Here is a 21,403-nt window from a genome sequence, read left to right on the forward strand (position 1 = left end):
GAATTAGTTCTTTGTTTGTTACTCGCTCCGATCATCTTTTATAAAAGACAAATTGATCAACCAAAATTGATACTCCATCCGTTTCCAAATGAGTGCCGCTTTAGCCAATTGCACACAGATTAAGGAAAGAATTAAAGTAGTCAAATGTCATAGCAATTTTACTAAAATAACCTTACTTTATAAGAACAAGACAAAATTAAAGTTGTATTGAAAATTGTGTGAGAGAGAAAAGTTGAAGTATTTATTGATGGTAAAGTTGGGAGAAAAAATTTAAAGTTGTATTAGAAATGTAAAGTGACATTCATTTTGAAACAATTTTTTTTGGCTAAAGTGACACTCATTTTGAAACGGAGCGAGTATATTTGATTCATAATGTAGATCAAATACATACTAGATAAATATTTAAATAATGATATCCAATAAGTCCTAACTCAACTGACAACAATGTCAAAATTATTAGACCAGACATCATGACCTGATTTAAACCCCGACATCTCTACTTTGTGTGCGTGAGTTTACGAATACTTTGTCAATTCGTCTATTAAAAAACAATATTCAAATAATACAATGATTTGTGTGTTTACAATTATGAGGAATCAAATCATAATCAAAATCAAAAGGATCTAAATAACAATTAAAAATCAACAACAAAACAAAAATACAAAAAGAGAGAAAAAACAAAACAAACACACACTCATTTGGCGCACACATCCATCCATCATCACCATCACACTTGTTTCTTCCTCCCTTCTTCTTCTCCTCTCCTTTCCTTTCCTTTCTCTCTCACTCACTCATTCCCTTCAACCACACCATACCAATCCACTAAAAACCCGGGTCAATGACCCAAACCCAAAAAAAACCCACCAACCCCAAAAAAACCCAATCTCAACCACCTTCTTCTTCTTCATCCTCTCCCTCTCGAACCGGAATGAAACTCATCGTTCCTCTTCAAGCCGTAGTTCAAGGTCGTAACGGTTTTCTCCTCGGTAGTTTAATCCCTTTATCACTCTTCTACTTTCTTCAACTCTACCTTAAACGACGTCGTCCTGAGAATAATAATAACAATACCCCTTCTTCTCCTACGCTTCTTCTTCCTCGTTCTTCTTCTCGTTCGAATTTATCCTCTCGTGGCTCTATTTCGAGTGTGAAAGTGTCGAAACTTGCGAATGTTGTTGCGAAACGTGATGATTCTCTTTATTATGTTGGAATTGAAAGAGTTGAGAAAGATCCTTATCATGTTAAGTTTAATCCTCATGGGATTATTCAGCTTGGTTTGTCTGATAACAAGGTGAGTTTTTTTTTTTTTTTTTTTTTTGTGTTTTTTTTTTTAATGATTTTTTCGGATTTTACAATGTTTATGTTGTTTTTTTGTTTAAAAAAATGTTGGACGTTACTTGTCCCACCGAATGAGTTTCTCGCGTGTCTTATTTGGACTCTAAAATCCGAAATATTTCAACGTGTTTTTGGAGGTTTTTACACTGTGTTTATGACAATATGAATTTTATAATCCGAACTGCATAGAGTGAACTACACAGGGCGCACGAGAAACTGATAGGGTGAGAAAAGAAGTAGTAATTAATGTTTGTGCCGTTACTTTTTCCACTCTTATGAGTTTCTTGCGCGTCTTATTTGGATTCTAAAATCCAAAATATTTCAAAGTGTTTTTCGAGGTTTTTACAGTGTATTTAGGTGCACGAGAAACACAGGGTGAGAAAAGAAGTGTAAAAAATGTTTATGTTGTTGCATAGGGTGAGCTGCACAGGGTGCACGAGAAACTCATAGGGTGAGAAAAGAAGTAGTAAAAAATGTTTATGTTGTTGCATAGGGTGAACTCCACAGAGTGCACGAGAAATTCATAGGGTGAGAAAAGAAGTAATAAAAAATGTTTATGTTGTTTTATTAGAGTGAAGACCGAATTTAGTCATTTACAATTTTCTGGGGACTATAACAAAAATAAAACCCAAATTTGTTGTTGATATTTTCATAATGAGGATAAATTAGTCTCTGTTTTGTTTTATTAGAATGGAGGGACTAATTTGACCCCAGTATGAAAATGTGGTTTTATCTTTGAGTGTCTAAGGGGTTTGTTTGGATTGGTTTATTTTTTAGTTTATGTAAAACAACTTATGCAAATAAGTAAACTTTTATGTATTATCGATAACTTGTCGAGGTAGTTTATGAGAAAGTAGCTTGTGATGATTCAATTTTCGTTAGTGAGCATTTATGAATTAACATTTTTTTGACACATTTATGAATTAACATAAAAACTTATTTATTTGTATAAACTATTTTTTATAAGCTCAAAAATAAGTCAATACAAACGATCTCTAAGTGTAGGCGTGAGAAAATTGTGAGGGATCAAAATGGGTTTTTAGTCTTTTTGCATTTTGAATAAAGACCCAAATTGGTGCTTACAATTTTTTTTTAGTCACTTACAAAATCATATAATACACAATTCAAATTAATCTCTGACATTATTATACCGAAGACAAATTGGTATCTCACAAATTATAGCAGAAAGACTGATTTGTTGCTGGTATGAAAATGTCATGACATGAATTAATTTGGACATTATTTTATGTTAAGCCTAAATTGGGTTGCGAGAAAATTGTGACGGACCAAATTGTGTATTTACTCTTGTCTTTTACTTTTATGGGTATGTTTGTTTTTAATTTTTTTTGTTTTGTTTTAATTTTGGGTTTTTGTTGTTGTGTGGTGCAGTTGAGTTTGGATTTGATTGAGAAATGGTTGGTGAAGAACTTGGAGGGATCAATGATGGGGAATGAAGATATCAATTTGAGTATAAATGGAATTGCGCCTTATCAATCATTTCATGGATTGAATGAATTGAAAATTGTAAGTGAATTTATTTATATATTAGCTGTTATTTTGCTGCATTGTACTGTTTTATGTTTTATGTTATACAAAAATGTTGCTCAGGCTGAAGGGAAATTTTTTATCATACAGCTGTAAAACCGGTAATGTTGTATGGGACAAAGTGTTGGTCGGGAAAGAACAAACACGATAGTAAAATAAGCGTAGAGGAGATGCGATGTTGCATTGGAGAGTGTTGGTCGGTAAAGAACCAACATGAGAGTAAAATAAGTGTAGAGATGAAAATGTTGCGTTGGATGGTATGACCAGACGTGATAGAATTATAAATGACAATATTAGAAAAAGAGTTGGGGTAGCACCTATAGTACAAAAGACGGTAGAAACTTTGCTTAGGTGGTTTGGTCATTTAGAGAGAATACCTGTAGATTCTGTAATAAGGAGAGTAGATAAGATGGAGAGCAGTCAAATCACTATAGGCAAAGGAAGACCTAGAAAAAACTAAAGGTTAAAGTATTAAGGATCTAGAGATTAATGAGTTATATAGGGATATGATATATCATTGAACATTATGGTGGCGTTTGATCCACGTAGCCGACCTCACTTAGTGAGATAAGGCTTGGTTGTTGTGTTCTGCATTGTATTTTGCTTAGAGGGAATGCATGTGTTGTGGTATTTGAATCCACTTATTTAAGTGTTGTTGATCTTGGATCGCGGAAAATAGTGTTTTGTTCAAATTGCACCACACATTAGTGGTTTAACCTTGCTCTAACCGCTATTTGACAACATTTTATTCTAAATAGTGTATCACGGAACAATAATGATTTGTTTGAGTTCTGCTACGCTATAGTCACTATTTAACTAAACTGCTTATTTTAAGGAATCATATGATTTTCACTCTGTGTTGATATTTAGCTTTTAGGTATTGATTTTTGAAATTTGTTTATTGTTATCATTAAATATTAAGTGGAAGTGCAAGAACTTGTGTGTAGCACAATGAGAATAGGTGTTATGGCGTGTTGTTGTTTATGAACTAGTTATCCCATAAGTTTTAGCAATTTTGTAGACTTATTGTATTTAAAATGTTGTAATAAACCTCTTGTGCTTAATTTTAATTATTATTACGGTTGTTGTTGTTGATGATGATGATTTTTAAATTTTGGAGAATTGAAGTGTGAAGGGTCAAACTTTAGAGTTTAGAGTGCAGACCACATCACTTGGTCATGGAGACTGATACCTTTAATCAGTTATACCAGAAGTTTAAGATGAATAATTTTATAGGATTTCTAACATTCTGGAGAATTGATCCTCTAATAATATCCATATTTTCCTATACATAGTTGTGAATCGTGGAAAATAGCGATTGGTTGAAATTTTGCTCTGCTGTAGCCTATAGTGCTATAGTCGCTATTTGACAACACTTTGTACTAAATAGTGTACGGCGGAGCAATGATGATTTGTTCAAATTTCACTATACCTATAGCCACTATTTGACAACACTGCTCCCATATTTGAGCCAATGCTAGTTGAGATATAACCTTGTTAGCTGAATGGTTTTTATTAAAGTTATTAGTAATGTTAGTATATTTTAATTCTCTTTATGTTAAATATAGAAACTTGAGCTTTTAGAGTTTTTGCGTTTAAGAACACAATTCTCTTATTAATGTACAGTGTAATTGTTACTTTTTGAATATAAACACCTTTATCTTGATGCAACAAACCGACATTTTAATTTTAGAGTTCTTTGTTGTCTTCGTACAGGAAACAGGTTAATTTTGTTACAACTGATGGGGGTCACACAAAACAAGTTAGCATTAGGAATCAAATTAGATAGAAAGTTGGAATAACAAGTCATTCTTGAAAAGATGGCCGAGTCTTGTCTTGGGTGGTTTTGACATCTGTGGGGAAGACTCGTAGAAGCACTATTAAGGTAGACTAGATGGAAAATAGTTCAATAGTTAGAGAAAGAGGAAGACCATGGAAAACTATAGGTTAGATTATTAAGATAAGTTTATATTTAAATGGCCTAATGTTCGATGCGCTATAGCGCTATAACACATCTTGTAAAGTGTTGTCAAATAGCTACTATTGTGGCGCTTTAGTGTAGCAGAATTTGAACAAACTGCCATTTTCTGTGATCATTAGACATGATACATAATAAGACATTATGGCGTCGTTTGACCCTATCTAGTGCGAAAAGGTTTTTGACGGTGGTTGTACTACAGAATTATATGTTGTTTTAAAGTTTGTTATTTAATAACTTTTTTGTATTTGAATTTTGTTGATTTAGTTAGGTCTTGCCGTTGTTTTGTTTGTCTGTTAAACTTTGGTTGTTTGCTATGATTTTGCAGGCGTTGGCAGATTTTATGCATCAGGTTATGGGAGGATCAGTAGAATTTGACCCGTCAAATATGGTACTAACATCGGGAGCAACTCCTGCAATTGAGATACTATCGTTCTGCTTGGCAGACCATGGAAATGCATTCCTTGTCCCTACACCTTATTATCCAGGGTAATCGACGGCACTTTCTTAAACTATTGATTCCTATTTGGGTTTTATTTGATCTGACTTGTTTTTGTCATTTCTCTTAAAAGAAGTTAGGCTAAACAATATTTTTAAAAATATCTTAATTAAAAAGGAGATTATCTTTTATGTATAAAAACTATTTATAAGGAGTTTTTTTAAATCTATTTTTTTATTATTTAACTCAAATTCTATCGTTCTATAAAAAAAATTTAAAAGCTAATTAAAAAAGTGATTATGCAGCTTTGACAGGGACGTAAGATGGCGTCCAGGGATAGACTTAATACCTGTTCACTGTCGAAGTACTGACAATTTCAATCTAAACATCACTGCCCTTGAACAAGCATTTAGTCAAGCAAGAAAACGAGGAGTCAAAGTTCGCGGAATTCTCATCTCGAACCCTTCAAATCCTGTTGGCAATATTCTGACACCAGAAATGCTTTTCAGTCTTCTAGACTTTGCTGAAGATAAAAACATTCATATCATTGCTGACGAAGTATTTGCAGGCTCCACGTACGGAAGCGAGGAGTTTGTGAGTATAGCCGAAGTTCTCGATTCAGAATATATAGATAAAAGCCGCGTTCATATAGTGTACGGCCTATCAAAAGACCTTTCGATTGCTGGATTTAGAGTCGGAGTTATACATTCACACAACAAAACTGTTTTGGATGCTGCCAAAAAAATGAGCAGATTTTCATCTATATCTGCACCAACACAGAGGTTAGTTACTTCAATGCTTTCCGATAAACGATTCATTCAGGAATACATTGAAACCAACCGAAATAGAATAAGACGGGTGCACAATGAGTTTGTGGATTGTTTAACCAAACTAGGAATCAAGTGTGCTAAGAGCAGCGCCGGTATGTTCTGTTGGGCTGATATGAGTGGTTTAATCAGACCTTATAGCGAGAAAGGAGAACTTGAATTATGGGAGAAGTTTATGAGTGTTGCTAAGATAAATATAACTCCTGGATCGGCTTGCCATTGCATAGAACCAGGATGGTTTCGTATTTGTTTTACAACTATATCGTTCGAGGAAATCCCTCTAGTTATTGATAGGATTCGGAAAGTTGTTGAAAGTTGTAAATCTTCCAATTGAATTTCCTTTATTTTTTCTTACAATTATGATTACTGCCTCTTGTTGCTGCTTTATAAATTTTTGGAAGGAAAGTATACATCCCTAGATATCATTCAAGTTTAAATCTTTTGAAGAATGCAGGATTTTCATTAACATTGCAGAAGAAATATTTTCTTTTGAAGCAAAACTGGCTTCAATCATTTGGTAAATACACATTTGAAAAATCGTTTTCGGCGAAAAACAAAATTATATATAGATGTCATGGTTCCATTGGATCATTCTTTTATTAGTTTAGTAAATAGTTATATTTCAAAGACTTGATGGAGTTATATGAGAATTTTGTTATAGACCACTTTCAGCCTTGAAATGTACTTACATACATGTCTTTCCTGCAATGAATGTCGGCTGCTTTATGCACATTACATTTGTAAAGAACCTGGATGTCTCGGACGAGGTACGCCAGAGTTTGAACTTTGGTCACGGCATCCTGCTTTGTAATTTTGACAATTTTACCGATTGAGTCAAGACTTGTGGACGAAAGAGAAAAAGAAATAAATAATATTATTTTTTGAAATAATTAATTGATATATGTATTTCTCATTTTTTGAAATAATATTATTTTGCGATATAAATATTTCTCATTTTTTTTTTGAAAGAATATAAATAGGTATAATAGGTCTTTACCCCCCTGTAATATAGGTCATTTTCGGTTTTTCCCCTGTAAAAATTTTCTTTTGATTCACCCCGTTGTAAATTTTTTTTTTTTTTACTTACCTCCCTAATAGGCCAAACAAAAACCAATTTTATTTTTTTTTTCAAGAAATTTTCGTTTTTGTTTAGCCTATTAGGGGGGTAAATAAAAAAAATTACAGGGGGGTGAATAAAAAAAAAAATTTACAGGGGGAAAACCGGAAATAACCTATATTACAAGGGGTAAAGACCTATTAACTTCTCATTTGAAAGTGTACTTTTTGACAACATAAATTATGTATTTTTTGGGATGTTTACATCTGAAGTCATGTAGGTGGGAGTAAAAAGTTTCCCCATGGCTTTCCTTAAATAAAAATTCTGAGGCTAATTTAAGTGAGCAATTTTTCTTGAGAATTCCTTCTCAATCATACACCTATGGGTTGCAAAGTTGCAGAATTCAAGAGGCTTTTTTTCTTGCGATTTTTTGCATAACCCGTGGATACTAAAGCTAATATTTGGTTTGCAATGTATCTTTATGAAATGAAATTAATTGGAGCATGATATGTGTTATTTGGTAGCATCATATGTTTTCTTAAAAAATATGATGAAAATTGTTGTTGACACATGATATAAGGCTGAAAAACATCACAAAAAGACCCAAACGCCTTGGTGGCAGTTAAGTGCCAATGCAAATAACCGGCGGTAGTTAACTACCGCGGCATCCATCAGCATTTAATTACCGATGCGATCCTGATACAAATCCAGACATAACTCACTCTTCCCCTATCTCATCCATTATCAAATCTCTCTCAAAATCTCTACCAAAATCACTCAATCTCTCACTTTTTCAAAATTCATCCAAATTTATTCAACAAAATCACAAGTTATCATAGTGCTATTGTTTTTTTTTTTTTTTTTATAATTTTAATTTTAGGTTAAATTTTGTTGTTTTTTCAATTTTTATAATTTTAGTAGATTTACAAGTAAGATATTATGATTCATTTTTAGAGTAGATGTAAGTTGATTAATTTTGTAAAAATGTTTGCATGTTAAAGTTATGAGTTTTAGGTTAATTTAATTTTTGGTGTTTTTATATATTTTTTTTAATTTTAGTTTTTAAGTAGATTTAGAAGTAAGAGTATATGATTCATTTTAAGAGTAGATATAAGTTGATTAATTTTGTTAAAATGTTTGCATGTTTATGTTATAGTTATGAGTTTTAGGGTTTATGTATGATTTGCACTCCAAGTGTTTGATGAAATGTTTGAATGAATTTTTCGTTGACTGTTTAATTTCTTATGGTGTAGATCTGAAACAATGGACCATCATTTGTTCAAAGCTCAAGGTCCGGGTCGATATTACGCTAAATGATTTGAAAGATCAACTGAACGAAATCAATCAAGGAATCAACCCAGGAGACACAAGGAAGGTGGAGGACCTTCCGTATGCACGTCTCGGTTATTTGCAGATCGAAAAGATAATGCTACAGATGATGACTGCTTGAGGAGCATGTTCTATAGATATTATCGAGAACGCATGTTCCCGGTAATTGAGTTGGAAGCTACGTTGCTGAGATCGCCTAAAGATATTCTCAACAGTTTGATTCTGCCAGAAAATTATGTTTAAGTAGCATCATTATTATGTACTGTCTTTATTTTGTTGAAATTTAAGTTTAATTCTTGTTAGTTTGCTGAAGATGTTGGTATTGAAGTGTCGTATACTTAGGGTAGAGATTTGTAGATTCTTTGAAAAGTTAAAGAGAACACAACATGCATTATAGAAAATCAACTTTATAGGTTTTCACATCGAATTCCTTCGTATAAGATGAGTGTCACATAAGGGAAAGCACCTCTAAGAGGTTCCTTTGAATTGGATCGTGCTCCTCTGTCAATTGAAACTTGTCAGTTGGCAGGGCAGTAAGATTCAATTTAAAGAAACCTCTTGGAATGCATTCTTTTATGTGATGACAGGAATGCACCTTTGAGACGTTCCGTTGAGTTTGATCATGCTCCTCTGTCAATTGAAACTTGTTAGTTGGCAGGGCAGTAGATTAAGTTCAACGCAACCTCTTGTAATGCATTCCTTTATGTGATGACTCATCTTATATGGGGTAATTCGATGTGAAAATTTATATAGTTGATTTGATATAATACATTTGTTGTGTTCTCTTCATTCTTTTGACTTTTCAAAGAAAGTTGCAAATCTCTACCCGAAGTATATGACACTTCAATGCCAAGATTTTCAGTAAACTTCCAAAAATTAAACTTAAATTCAACATCATGATTATACCACATTTAGGGAGAATGTAATGTAATGTAGATGAAATTAAAACTAAATAAAATTGTGTATTTTTTAATTGATTTTGTGTATTTGTGCAACTTTATTCGAATTTATTCAATACGCAACTTTAATCAAATTTATTCAATACGCAACTTTAATCGAAATTATTCAATACGAAACTTTATTCAAAGTACCAAAATGTAAACCAAAATGCGCAAAATATAAAAAAAAACATAAAAAATATCCAAAATAGTTAGACATTACATTTAGTCATCTTCCTCGTCACATAAGTCAATTGGATTATCCTCGACAGTCCCTGGGGCACTTGCTTTTAGTTGAGGACCAAAGTAACAAGTCCTTCCGCTCCTCCTCAGCCCTGAATGATTGTACACCGACACCTTTGAATTGCTTTTTTTAAAGGAACCATCACATCCGATTCGGTGCAATGAGACAATCGATTTTGCTTTCCTTTTCTCACCCTCTTTTTGTAATTGAGCAGGATCGCCCTGTTTCTGAGACATATCTACACAATGCAAACATCAGATCAAAACTTACTATAATCCTAAAAATTCTACCACAAATTCCTAACAATTTTTACAATTTCTAACAATTCCTAAAGATTTCTAACAATACCTAACAATTTCTAACAATTCCTTACATTTTCTAACATAATTCAATCAATTATACTCTAATCAACATCTAACTAATCAATAAATCATAAACATCTAACATCATAAAATCAAAAATAAAAAATCAACAAAACCTTATCATGTGAAAATTTATCCAAAAAATCTAACAATTCAATCAAAAAAAGCCATTGCAATAGGATAATAAGCACTTACTTAATTTTGTGTTCGTAATTGGCGTTGAATGACTTTAACCTAGAGAAAATCGCACCTAAGAATCTCAAAACCGCAACAATGGAGTTTTGGAAATTTCTATGTATGTTATGTTCTTATAACAGAGCATCGGCAGTTAACTGCCGAAGGAACCTCGGTAGTTAATTGTCGACGGTTCATTGCATCGGTAGTTAACTACCGAGGGGGTATTTGCGTTTTTTACTGATGTTTTCAGCCTTTTAAGAAGTGTGAACAACAATTTTCAAATATTATGCTAATACCCCATGGGCAGTTTGAAGGCCAGCGGCAGTTAATTGCCATTGTGTGCACTTTTCTTTATTTTGGCATAGTCTACCAGCTTACACTTCATACACACTTTTTTTCTTTCCTATCTTCTATTGTGAAAAACCCAAAAGTTTGGAATTTTGGTGAAATTTTTTGGTCCCAAATCATTGAAGAAGGATTGCAAAAAAGTTTATACACTCATCAAACGTCAACAAACATGTAATGCATCTTCTAACCCATTTACACTGTTTGATTTTTCTACCATGTTTAAGTTTTGCAAACAACCTAGATGCCACAACAATTAACCACCCCCAGGGAATATGCGCTGGAGGGGGGGGGGTGAATAGCGTTTTTCCATTTTCGAAAGAGTTTGCGAAAGCATGAATTGAAAACGTATGACTTACTGGATTCATGCACAATAACAATTATGATGTGTCAGGTGAGAACGGATGAGTGGCAATGGTGGCGGATAATGCTCCGGTGTGACAATAACTATAACACCCTGATTTTCTATTTCTAATTAATTTAATGATGTTTAATTGGTGGAGTTTTGATTAATGCTCTGAATAATGCTCTTGGGCCCAAATTCTTTGATTATCCTTCGTTTTAGGTCTTCATCTTCAAATAACTTGCCTTAGAACTTGGGAACATAATTCCTCCCTCTTTTAATTCTCCCGAGGTCTCTTGAATCTTCATTCTTGGTTTTCCTAAGTTTTCACAATTCTTCAGATGTTTTTGATTTTCCGATTTGCATGATTTCTTCGTGAATTACTTCAAAAACCCCCTAAAATTGATATGTTTCGGGAAAGCTAGAATTACAGACTCAAATATAGACAAAATTACAAAAGTCTCGAAATCATTGGCAATTGTTCTAATACTCCTCCTTTTTGCTGCTAAAACCTACAGAAAATAACTGAAAAACATGCTAAGAATAATGTAAGATGATCTGTCCTCACAACCCCAAACTTAGCTGTTTCTTGTCCTAAAGTAACGAAAGAAAAACATAATTTATTATTTGGATTTTTTTCATGAAAAACACACCTTTCTAGGAGTTGTGCTCAGGAATCATTCATCACATTTATAGCAGAGCAAAAACTAACTTACCACAATACATTCAAGCGGGTCTGGCTTGGTGAAAAGAACCTATATTCTTAGCCGTACTCTTTTCTATGATACACATATGTATCTCCTAAAACCAGTAGGGCTGAACCTAGGAGGTAACTAGTTAGTGATTAAGGAAACAAGCGACTCCGGGGAATAAACCTAATAGAACCATTCTCTTAAGCCTTTGGTAAAAGAGTGTGCTATGAGTGTCCTAAGATTCATAGATGAGCGGACCTAAGGAACCTTGGCCTTCATTGCCTTCGGAAATGGTGGAAAGTCAACATAAAGTCTATGTTTTCAATTACCTTTGAGGTGGTAGGACCCCGCACATAAGGATCGCCGTGTGACCAGCAGGTGCAACCAAACATTGGAGGGATAGACCTAGTTAACCGAGATTTATAGACCCCACACGTAAGGATCATTGTGTGATCAGCAGGTGTAGTTTCAAACCTACTAGGTTTGTCACGTCCTAAAAGCCTCATCACTTGTATAGTCTACCTAAGATAAATAAACGTGACATGATTGTTATTTAATATCCAACAATATAAATAGGGGGATTCGAAGAATCCTAACCGCTAGTTACTTTTCTGCACCCAAAAATAGGTAAACTTGCTCTGTTGCAAATAGATAAAAATTGCAACTTTATAACCCTTATCTTTTATTATATCGTTAACTTCAAAATAAGTAATGCGAATTGTTTGGACGAAACGAAAATCCATGTGGATACGATACTCTCCTTATCCCTTTATTACTTGGTAAACGATTTTGTACACTTGCCTAATCTGCACATCAAGTTTTTGGCGCAGTTGTCGGGGTTTGTTGATATTTTCGACTAAGCGATTCTAATTACTTATTTTCAATCTCTATTTTTCAGTCATTTATTTTTCCGCATTTTATTTTTCTGTTTTAAAAAAAATTCAAAAATACCAAAAAAAATTCAAAAATTTTAAAAGTACCAAAAATATTATTCCAATTGACTTTTTCCTTTTGTTTGCCGATGTTTTCGGAAAACTACGGGCTAGTTCTGATTATTACAAGCGAGACCAAACTAGAGATCTCAGGAGCATGTTGTGCAAAGGTTTTGATCGAAAAAAGGGTTTGAAAAAGAGCCACGAGATGCACTCATGTTACTTAGAGAGTAGGACAGGTTTGTAAAAAATAGGCACTGTCTCTCGACAGGTTTGAGATTGCAAACAAAAGCAACGTAAAGTAAAAACGAAAAGATAAAGGGCTTTAAGCATGTAAACTTAAAGGAAAAGGTAAATGCAATGCATTAAAATAAAGGTCGTCTACAAATCAGTTTACATACATTCTGTATAACTCGTTTCCCTAGACGCCGGTAGTTTGAGTGTTGTAGAATTCTGTATATGATTTGCGACCCATTTTCTGGCTTGGAAACACTTATTTATACTAAAATCCTAACTGGCGAGCCACTAACCCCATGATCAGCACTTCCTCCATCTTAGACAACTGCTTGCCCCACATTTCTACTAAGGAAACCGCTTCCAAGCTTGAAATCGTGCTTTCCCACCTTCATTGCTTGACCTAGACGCGAGCTCTCTTCAACTTTGTTCCATCGAACTTCAAATCACGTGTTAGCTTGCTATTTTTGTCGAAATCTTCAACCTTAGAATGAGATAGCCTTTGATTTCTGCAAAGTAAAAGGTCAAACAAATGTTGACCATATTAAATGAGCCTGTTGAATTTACAGGCTAACACCTACTAAGAACTTTGTGTAGTTTGTTTTATCCGTAATACCAAAACAGGTGTTCTGCAATTTGATCCAAACATAGACAAAACTAAACAAGCATTTCGCAAAGCAGCCTGATTTGCAAGAGAAAGGACAGAATAGCATGAAACAATCCCAATTTAAGACTATTCATCAGACGAGTAAGAAATGAGAGATGAACGCCGCATTACCCTAGGAGACTATGGGAGGCTAGACAACTTAGATGAAGTATCACTTGGTTTCCAACCAGCAAACCTGGCGGTGTTTGACATCAAGAATAGTGTTATGATGAATTTGAAATCTAACCAATTTTCAGGTAAAGAGATGACCTATTGCAACGCTTATTTGACACACTTTCTGGATGCCTGCATCACAATCAACCCAGCTGAGGTGTCAGAATCAGACAAACGACTCAGGTTTTTTGTTTATTCTCTGACCGGAAGGTCATGGATTGACTGGATGCATTACCAAGTGGTACAATCGAGACTTGAGATCAGCTTAAGAGGGAATTCTTGGACAGGTATTTCCCAACTGAAAAATACTTGGTGCGGAAGAAGGAGATTTCCAACTTCAAGCAACAAGAGCGAGAAGTACTGTATGATGCATGGGAGAGGTACAAGCTACTGTTGAAGAGGTGTCCTGGTCCCAAGTTGTCAGAAATGGATATCATGCAAGCCTTCACTACGGGATTAAAACCAGAAACTCGGATGTTACTAGATGCTTCTGCAGGAGGTACGAGAGCTGATTGACAAAAAAAGGACATTTTACTTGTGACCCCAAGGAAGAGGCGACCCCAAGGAAGAAATGTATGATAGATCTAAACACTCAGGATATTTTACTTGTGTCATACCCCAATTTTGCCCTAGCCAAAACTTTCATTCTTTCTTCTTGTTTTCTAAATTTTTACAAAAAAAGTCAACCTTTGACCAAAGTCAACAGTTGACCAAAAGTCAATTTTCTCAAAATAAATCTTTTTTTTTTTTTTTTTGCATCAAATGCATTTCCATAGTAGCTACTTGTATTTACAAGTTAGCTTCAAATTTCTCATTTTTATGCACATTTTTATTTATTTTTTCATAATTTATTTTGTTACTTCGTTCTCAAGAAAAGTCAATTTCATCACACCCAAAATTCTAACTTTGATTCATTTCATTTCTATATCATTTCCAATCACGAAAATCATAACTTTGCACCAATTGTATTTTCAATAGCACAAAATTCAAATTAAATCAAAAAAAACACCAATTTTGACAAATTCACTTCAAATGCACACTTCCCTCCCATTTGATTCCCTCACTACAATTTTAGCATCTAGAACCATCCTCACACATAACAACTCATCATTTTTGTACACCTCATCACCCATGACCAAAGGCATGACAAAAAACTCAAAAAATCTCATTTTTGCAAAAATTCTAAATTGCCCTTTTCTCAACCACTCTTACCCTAATTTTCCACACTTGATCACCAAGTTACTCCTTCTATAAATACCTCATAAGCTCAGATGAAGGGGGGGCTGGGAAGTTGAAGATAAAAAAATCACCATTTTCATAGAAAAATAAAAATTTCTCAAATCACCATAAACCTTCATTTTTCTTCAATCAAAAGCTTCCAAACACTCTCAAAAGATCAAAACCACTCAAAAACGCAAGAAAAACCACCAAGAACCATGAATCCTAAACTCATCATTGCTAAGAAAAAGGTGGAATTGGTTAGAACAATTTGGGGCTCAAACAAGGTGGGTTTCGGTATATTTATGTTACTTGAAGTGTTATGAAGCTTTTCCAATGTTTAGATTTGCTTAAAACGTTGTTTGTGAGTTATTGATTTTTTTTTGTTTGAAGTTTTTATTTACGTTTCTCTCTGTACAAACTTCCATTGTGAAATCTAAACATAGATTCATGATCAGTGCGAAAATCTTGCAATTTGGTATATTCATTTGTGAGTTTTGATGACCGTTTGGGTTTTGGAGTTTTTGAATGAAATGGTGGTGTTGTTGTTGACCGTTTAAGCTCTTGAGTCGAATTTTATGCACTCTAATAGTGTTCTTTTCAGAATACTTTATTTGAATAACTGTTTCTTTTTTAGAACCCTTTATTTGATTGTTTGTTTATTTTCATAAGTTTCTTTTTATTTTAATAAGTGCTTATTTGAACAAGTGTTTATTTAAGCATTTGAATCAATTTTTTGCACTAACAAAGATGATCTTTTTAGATCTTCTTTTCTTTTTGTTGGCTTATTTTTATAAGTCATTTTTTTTAATTTATTCATTTTCTTTTTAGCTTATGTAAATAGGTGATTCTTTGAACAATAGCTTATTTAAGCTTATTGAGTCAAATCTTTGCACTAACAAAGGCGTTCTTCTTAGAGCGCCTATTTTTTTTTTCTCTTATGATGTTTATTTAATGATTTTATGTTCATTTATTTTTTTTTATTCATTTGCTCCATTATTGTTGTGTTTTATATGTTCATTTATTTATTTATTTTAAGTCTTGCATGCGTATTTATTTACTTGTGTATTTATTGCATTCTCATTCATTCATTTTCATATTCATGTCGCATTCTCTCATTTTCCACCCTTTCACTTTTCTCTTCATTTTTGGTTTGTCTGATGCAACAAAAATTTTATTTTTTATAATAAACACAGTGAAAAAGGGTCGATCTGATGTATGTCTCTTTGCACCCCGATAATTCCTATCCCTAACGTATGTCTTGTGATCTTGGGTTATCCTCACTATTTATTAAAGGCATTTTTATAATAAATATAGTGAAAAAGGGTCGATCTGACGTATGTCTCTTTGCACCCCGATAATTCCTATCCTTGACGTATGTCTCGTGATCTTCGGTTATCCTCACTATTTAAGTTAAGATATTTTTTTAATAATAAATATAGTGAAAAAGGGTCGATCTGACGTATGTCTTTTTGCACCCGAATAATTTCTATCCCTGACGTATGTCTCGCGATCTTGGGTTATCCTCACTATTTAACTTAAGATATTTTCATAATAAAAAGAATGGAAAAGGGTCGATCCGATGTATATCTTTTCGTACCCGAATAGTTCCTATCCCTGACGTATGTCTCGTCATCTTGGGATTATCCTCATTCTAAAAACCTTGAAATCAATCCAACACACTTAATGTCCTTTTTAAGAAAAATGGATAATGTTTTATCCATTCCTCGGACACATGCAAAGCTTAAGCCTCCGCAAGCACACAAGTTTTTGTTGGATCACCGGGATGCGACATAAACATTATTCGTTATTAACTTGTTTCTTTAACCGGATATTGTTTTATTTATTCCTCTAACACATACACATCCTTAAGCTTCCTAATGTGAGCATACAAGCATTGTTGTATCAGCGAAATGTGACATAAGAATTATTCGCTAAAAACAACCAACCCGCAAATCTTTTTTTACAAAGAACTACGTAGCTTTGAGTTCCCATTGCACATGGGAATACGTAGGAGCGGGATCACAATATCTCGTTAAGCACCCCAAATAAAAAAATCTTTTGTTTTAATAATGTAGAAATAAGAAACCAACATATAGGCAGATAACCTAAACCTGTGAGAGTAAGTGAACCTTCCCCCTAAATGGTTACCGTTGAGTACAACTGATGCGAGGGGTGCTAACACCTTCCTCTCGCATAACCAACTTCCGAACCCATCTCATGGTTCACAGACCATGTTCACCCAAGGTTTTATCGATATTTTCCTTTCCCTCTTTTGGGATAAATAAAGTTCGGTGGCGACTCCGTTATCATTGCGAGTGTTTACGCTCGTGGCCGTATTTTTATTTTTCGCGCTGCGACAACTTGCTAGAAATAAACTTCTCAGCATACAACTAGAAACAATAGCAAAAAGGTTGGAAGCTCGTGAAGTTGCACAACTCTCTGCAAAAACCAACTGTAACATATGTGAGCAAGCTCATGAAAGTGATGCTTGCTTACCAGAAAGTTTGGGGTTTTTAGAAGAGCATGTAAAGTATATGGGGAATTATTCTAGGCAGCAGAGGAATCCATACTCAAACACTTACAATCCAGGTTGGGCAGAATATCCAAACTTCTCTTACCGAAGCAACAATGTTTTACAACCACCACAGACAAACCGCCCCCAAGGAACTCAACAACAAAACCTAAGGCAAAGTATGAAAGAGATATTATCTCAAAGTTTGAAGAATACCCAAGGGCAACTTGACAGACTAGCTAAGGAGGTTGACGAGATGCAAAAGCGACACGAGATTACTATGAAGAACATGGAGGTGCAAATGGGACAATTGTATAGTGACCTTGCAAATGCTACCAGGTTCGTGAGGACTTTGTTCACCTCCGGAGGCGGCAAAGCTCGAGGAGACGGCGGCGGAAGAGGAATGTCCTCCGGTTGCGGAAGAAGTGAAGGTAGTGTCGTTGCGTTCAATGCGGTTGCAGAACAAACATCAGCCGTAGTATTGAGGATGGCATAGCCTCCCTCATGATTCACTAGTTCGAGAATCAGAACCGTTCGATTTTGGAGATTTTGGATCGTTGAACGCGGTGCTTGAGAGGTGGAGGAATGACTCTTGGTGTTTGCTCCCTAGGTTTAATTTTATTTCCTTTAGAGAAAATTTGTGTGTTTGGTTCCCTTTCTCTCTATGTAATTCTCCTTGTTATATATATATATATATATATATATATATATATATATATATATATATATATAATTTCCGTAACTAATCAATTTCTAATGAATCAAGATAACCAATCGTTCCAGTATAAATAGTTATTATCTGTTCTTCCACAGTGAGAGGAGCTGATTGAGATTGTTTAAGCAACTCGTACAATCGTTGACCTCTTGCCAATTGATTTTGCGTAGCTTTATCGAGATTAGAAGCAAATTATGCAAAAGCTTCTAATTCTGCGAATTGTGCCAATTCCAATTTTAATTTACCAGCTACCTGTTTCATGGCTTTAATTTGAGCCGTCGATCGAACTCTGGAAACGGAAATACCCACATTAATAGCTGGTCTGATTCCAGCATTGAATAGATCGGCAAATAAAAATATTTGGCCATCTGTAATGGAAATTACATTAGTAGGAATATAAGCTGAAACATCTCCTGATTGGGTCTCAACTATTGGTAAAGCAGTCATACTTCCTTCACTTAATTGAGAATTTATTTTACCGGCTCTTTCCAAAAGACGAGAAATACTCTTGTTGGTTTGGTAGGTCAGTCGTCAGTACTTAAAGTTGTTTAGGATGTTACATATTACTTATTATATTTAATAATAGTAGATGTATAATATGAATTTATATTAATATTTTTTTATTAAAGATATGAAATTTATATAAATTTCATTCATCATGAAGTTGAATTATTTTTTGGTAACAACATTATTTCAAATTTATGTGGATAATTATACTTTTTCTATTTGGTGATACTCATCTTCATAAATTTATATATTTAAAAGTTTAATGTGAAATGCATGAAAGATAATATATTGAGTGAGCTGAAGGGTCACACACAACATATATAAAATTAATTACTCTTTTTTAAATTGCTTTTTGTTACTTCTAAGAGCAAATAACTGTTGAATTGAAATTAACAAAACATTCAGGTTTTAACTATAAAAGGATCAAAATAAATCTCTTTAGTACATTCAAAGGATGAAACATATGGCTCAGTTTCTTCTGTTTGTTTATTCTTTGATTATCTTTCTTTCTCTATTTTTTGGTGAAGCGGCATTTGAGAGGACTGCAACCACAATGCGTAAGCATTTTTCACACCATTTTAATTTTTTCTAAATTTTTTATCACCCTTTTTTATCACATTTTAGTAACATTTTTTTTCTTCCTTATTTGACAACGTAGTTACTATTCCTTGCACTTCTGACGCTAATTGTCCAAAGGTGATTAGTCCTTGCCATACAAAGTGTTTTGATGGTTTTTGTGGGTGGTATATTGAAGGTTCATATGAAGGGCCATAATTGCACAATCGAAACTAGGGGACATCACATTATTTCTACTTTTTTTCTTTACTTAAAAATATAAATTATGTTTATCTAGCTTTTAAATTTAATTTTATGTGTATGCTGCACTCTTTTTTCCTTCATCAAGTTTTATCTCATTGGATTTTCTTGTTAAGGTTTTTAATGAGGCAGTTGTTTGTTTTCTTGGATTTTGGCATAGTCCCCCCAATTTTTTCTTTTTTTAATAATATGTTTCTTTAAGGTCTTACAGATGATTGAAGTTAAGGTACCAACTTAGCTGAGATTTCCTCATGTATTATGATGCATATGTACGTCCTTGATATCTGAAAAAATTAAATGCATTTTTCCATAATAATTTTTGTACTTTTATCTATTATTTCTAAAGTTTCTTATTAACATATTCACGTTTTTTTGTACCTTCATTTGGTCATTAAAGATATTGCATATAACAACATCATTGCATTCCCTAAAAAAAAAAAAAATCCTTGCATAATTATAATAAGAGTAAATTACACTCCCCTTCTCTAAGAGATGTTTGAATTGCAACTCCCTCCCTTTATAATTAAATATGCACTATACTTTAATCTTTTTTTTTGGCGGTGGCTGGAACTCGAACCCCGTACCTTGCATATATTATACATTGTCCCTACGAACTGAGTTAAGCTCACGAGGACACACTTTAATTTTTTAATATAAATAAATATTTTTATAATATATACTAATTTTGAATCACCATTTAAAAAAAAAACCAAAATCATTTCTTTATAATTTAAATGTCAATGATCGTTAAATTTAAATATTTTGTTATTAATTTATAATTTGGAGTGTAAAATTCACTTTTAAATAACCATACTTAATCGACTTTTAATATTTTTTCACATATTTTAATTTTATTTTGGGTAGTTTCATATATTATAATAGGGTTTAAGATTATATGTTAATGAAATTGTGAATAAAAATAGCAAAAAATATGTATTCAAAATTTGATTATATTAAAATGGACCCGCAATACTATTTTTCAACGAAGTGCGTTAGATTTTTTCTTCTTCTAGATTATTAGAAATAAAATAAAAAATTATTGAGGGAGTAAAGCATAGATTTTAAGATAAGAGGGGAGGAGAATGTAATTCAAGCGATTTTTTCTTATTCTAGATTATTAGAAATAAAATAAAAAATTATTGAGGGAGTAAATCATAGATTTTAACATAAGAGGGGAGGAGAATGTAATTCAAGCTTCTCTCAAGGGAGGGGAGTAAATATTTTCTAATATCCTTTGAATAAGAGAGGGGGGGGGGGGGGGGGGGGGGGGGGAGTGTAATTCAAACATCTTTGAAGGGAGGGGAGTGTAATTTTTTTTTTTTAAACCAAAAAAGGTAGCTAGCAAAGTGCTAGACTACCAAAATATATATATGGCTAAAGAGGAAAAAACATGTGCAAAGGAAACCGGGGGAGGGGGACCAAACCAAAATCCCTTAATAAGTCACAAATAGGCCAACCTAACTTATCTTTTACATAAGAAACATTAATGCAAGTTGGGACATGTAACCAAACAGTAAGATTAACAAGATTATGTCCAAGGTTAACTAATGTGTCTGCGCATTGATTGCCTTCTCTATAAACATGAGTGGCCTAGAAATTAATTTTAGATGTAAGCAGAAGACGGTTCATCCATCTATTCCTAAATCTCCAAGGAACCAAAGTAGGGTTTTTGAGTGCTTTAATCACAAGCTCAGAATCTGTCTCAAGCCAGAAGTTGTTCCAGTTATAAGAGTTTGCTATCTCAATTGCCCTCATTGCACCAGAAATTTTAGCACGCAAAGCATTTCTAATACCAGTATTTTCACCAAAGCAAAGCAAGACTTCAGAGTGATTATTTCTGAAAATGTGATGTCATTAACGTGTTGGGTTAATTTAATGGCAAGTGTACTAGTCGTTTCATTAAGTAATAAAGTGATAAGTAGAGTATCGTATCCACATGGATTGTCCTTTCGTCCGAACAATTCTTGTTACTTATTTTTGTAAATTTGACGGTATATTCATGAGTAATTTGGGAGTTCCTACTCAGGTAAGGCACAAC

The 21,403-nt window shown here is 33.6% G+C and overlaps 2 protein-coding genes and 1 long non-coding RNA gene across 3 annotated transcripts; all 3 read left to right on the plus strand.

Annotated features, from left to right (window-relative positions):
* Positions 1–707: 707 nt before the first annotated feature.
* LOC146916658 (putative aminotransferase ACS12) lies at positions 708–6,558 on the plus strand. The gene is made up of 4 exons (XM_085718649.1): positions 708–1,288; positions 2,722–2,856; positions 5,184–5,344; positions 5,600–6,558. The coding sequence occupies exons 1-4, from the start codon at positions 839–841 to the stop codon at positions 6,453–6,455; spliced, it is 1,602 nt and encodes a 533-aa protein (XP_085574775.1). The 5' UTR covers positions 708–838; the 3' UTR covers positions 6,456–6,558.
* A 6,971-nt stretch (positions 6,559–13,529) lies between these two features.
* LOC146916659 (uncharacterized) lies at positions 13,530–14,110 on the plus strand. The gene is made up of 2 exons (XM_085721691.1): positions 13,530–13,777; positions 13,882–14,110. Exons 1-2 carry the CDS (start codon positions 13,530–13,532, stop codon positions 14,108–14,110), a joined length of 477 nt encoding a protein of 158 aa, XP_085577817.1.
* A 4,882-nt stretch (positions 14,111–18,992) lies between these two features.
* LOC146916660 (uncharacterized) lies at positions 18,993–19,514 on the plus strand. Its single transcript, XR_015015205.1, has 2 exons — positions 18,993–19,106; positions 19,208–19,514. It is a non-coding gene; the product is annotated as an uncharacterized LOC146916660 (long non-coding RNA).
* Positions 19,515–21,403: the final 1,889 nt, after the last annotated feature.

This window comes from Medicago sativa, chromosome 6 (genome assembly GCF_051527215.1).
Source record: "Medicago sativa cultivar Bolivia chromosome 6, Bolivia_mono, whole genome shotgun sequence".
NCBI classification, from domain to species: domain Eukaryota; kingdom Viridiplantae; phylum Streptophyta; class Magnoliopsida; order Fabales; family Fabaceae; genus Medicago; species Medicago sativa.

Bases quoted from the DNA above. Each gene is read 5' to 3' on its own strand.
- LOC146916658 (XM_085718649.1), top strand. From the start codon at position 839: ATGACCCAAACCCAAAAAAAACCCACCAACCCCAAAAAAACCCAATCT. The intron at 1,289-2,721 runs GTGAGTTTTTTT...TGTGTGGTGCAG, and splicing joins TTGGTTTGTCTGATAACAAG to TTGAGTTTGGATTTGATTGA. The intron at 2,857-5,183 runs GTAAGTGAATTT...ATGATTTTGCAG, and splicing joins GATTGAATGAATTGAAAATT to GCGTTGGCAGATTTTATGCA.
- LOC146916659 (XM_085721691.1), top strand. From the start codon at position 13,530: ATGAGAGATGAACGCCGCATTACCCTAGGAGACTATGGGAGGCTAGAC. The intron at 13,778-13,881 runs GTTTTTTGTTTA...ATTCTTGGACAG, and splicing joins GAATCAGACAAACGACTCAG to GTATTTCCCAACTGAAAAAT.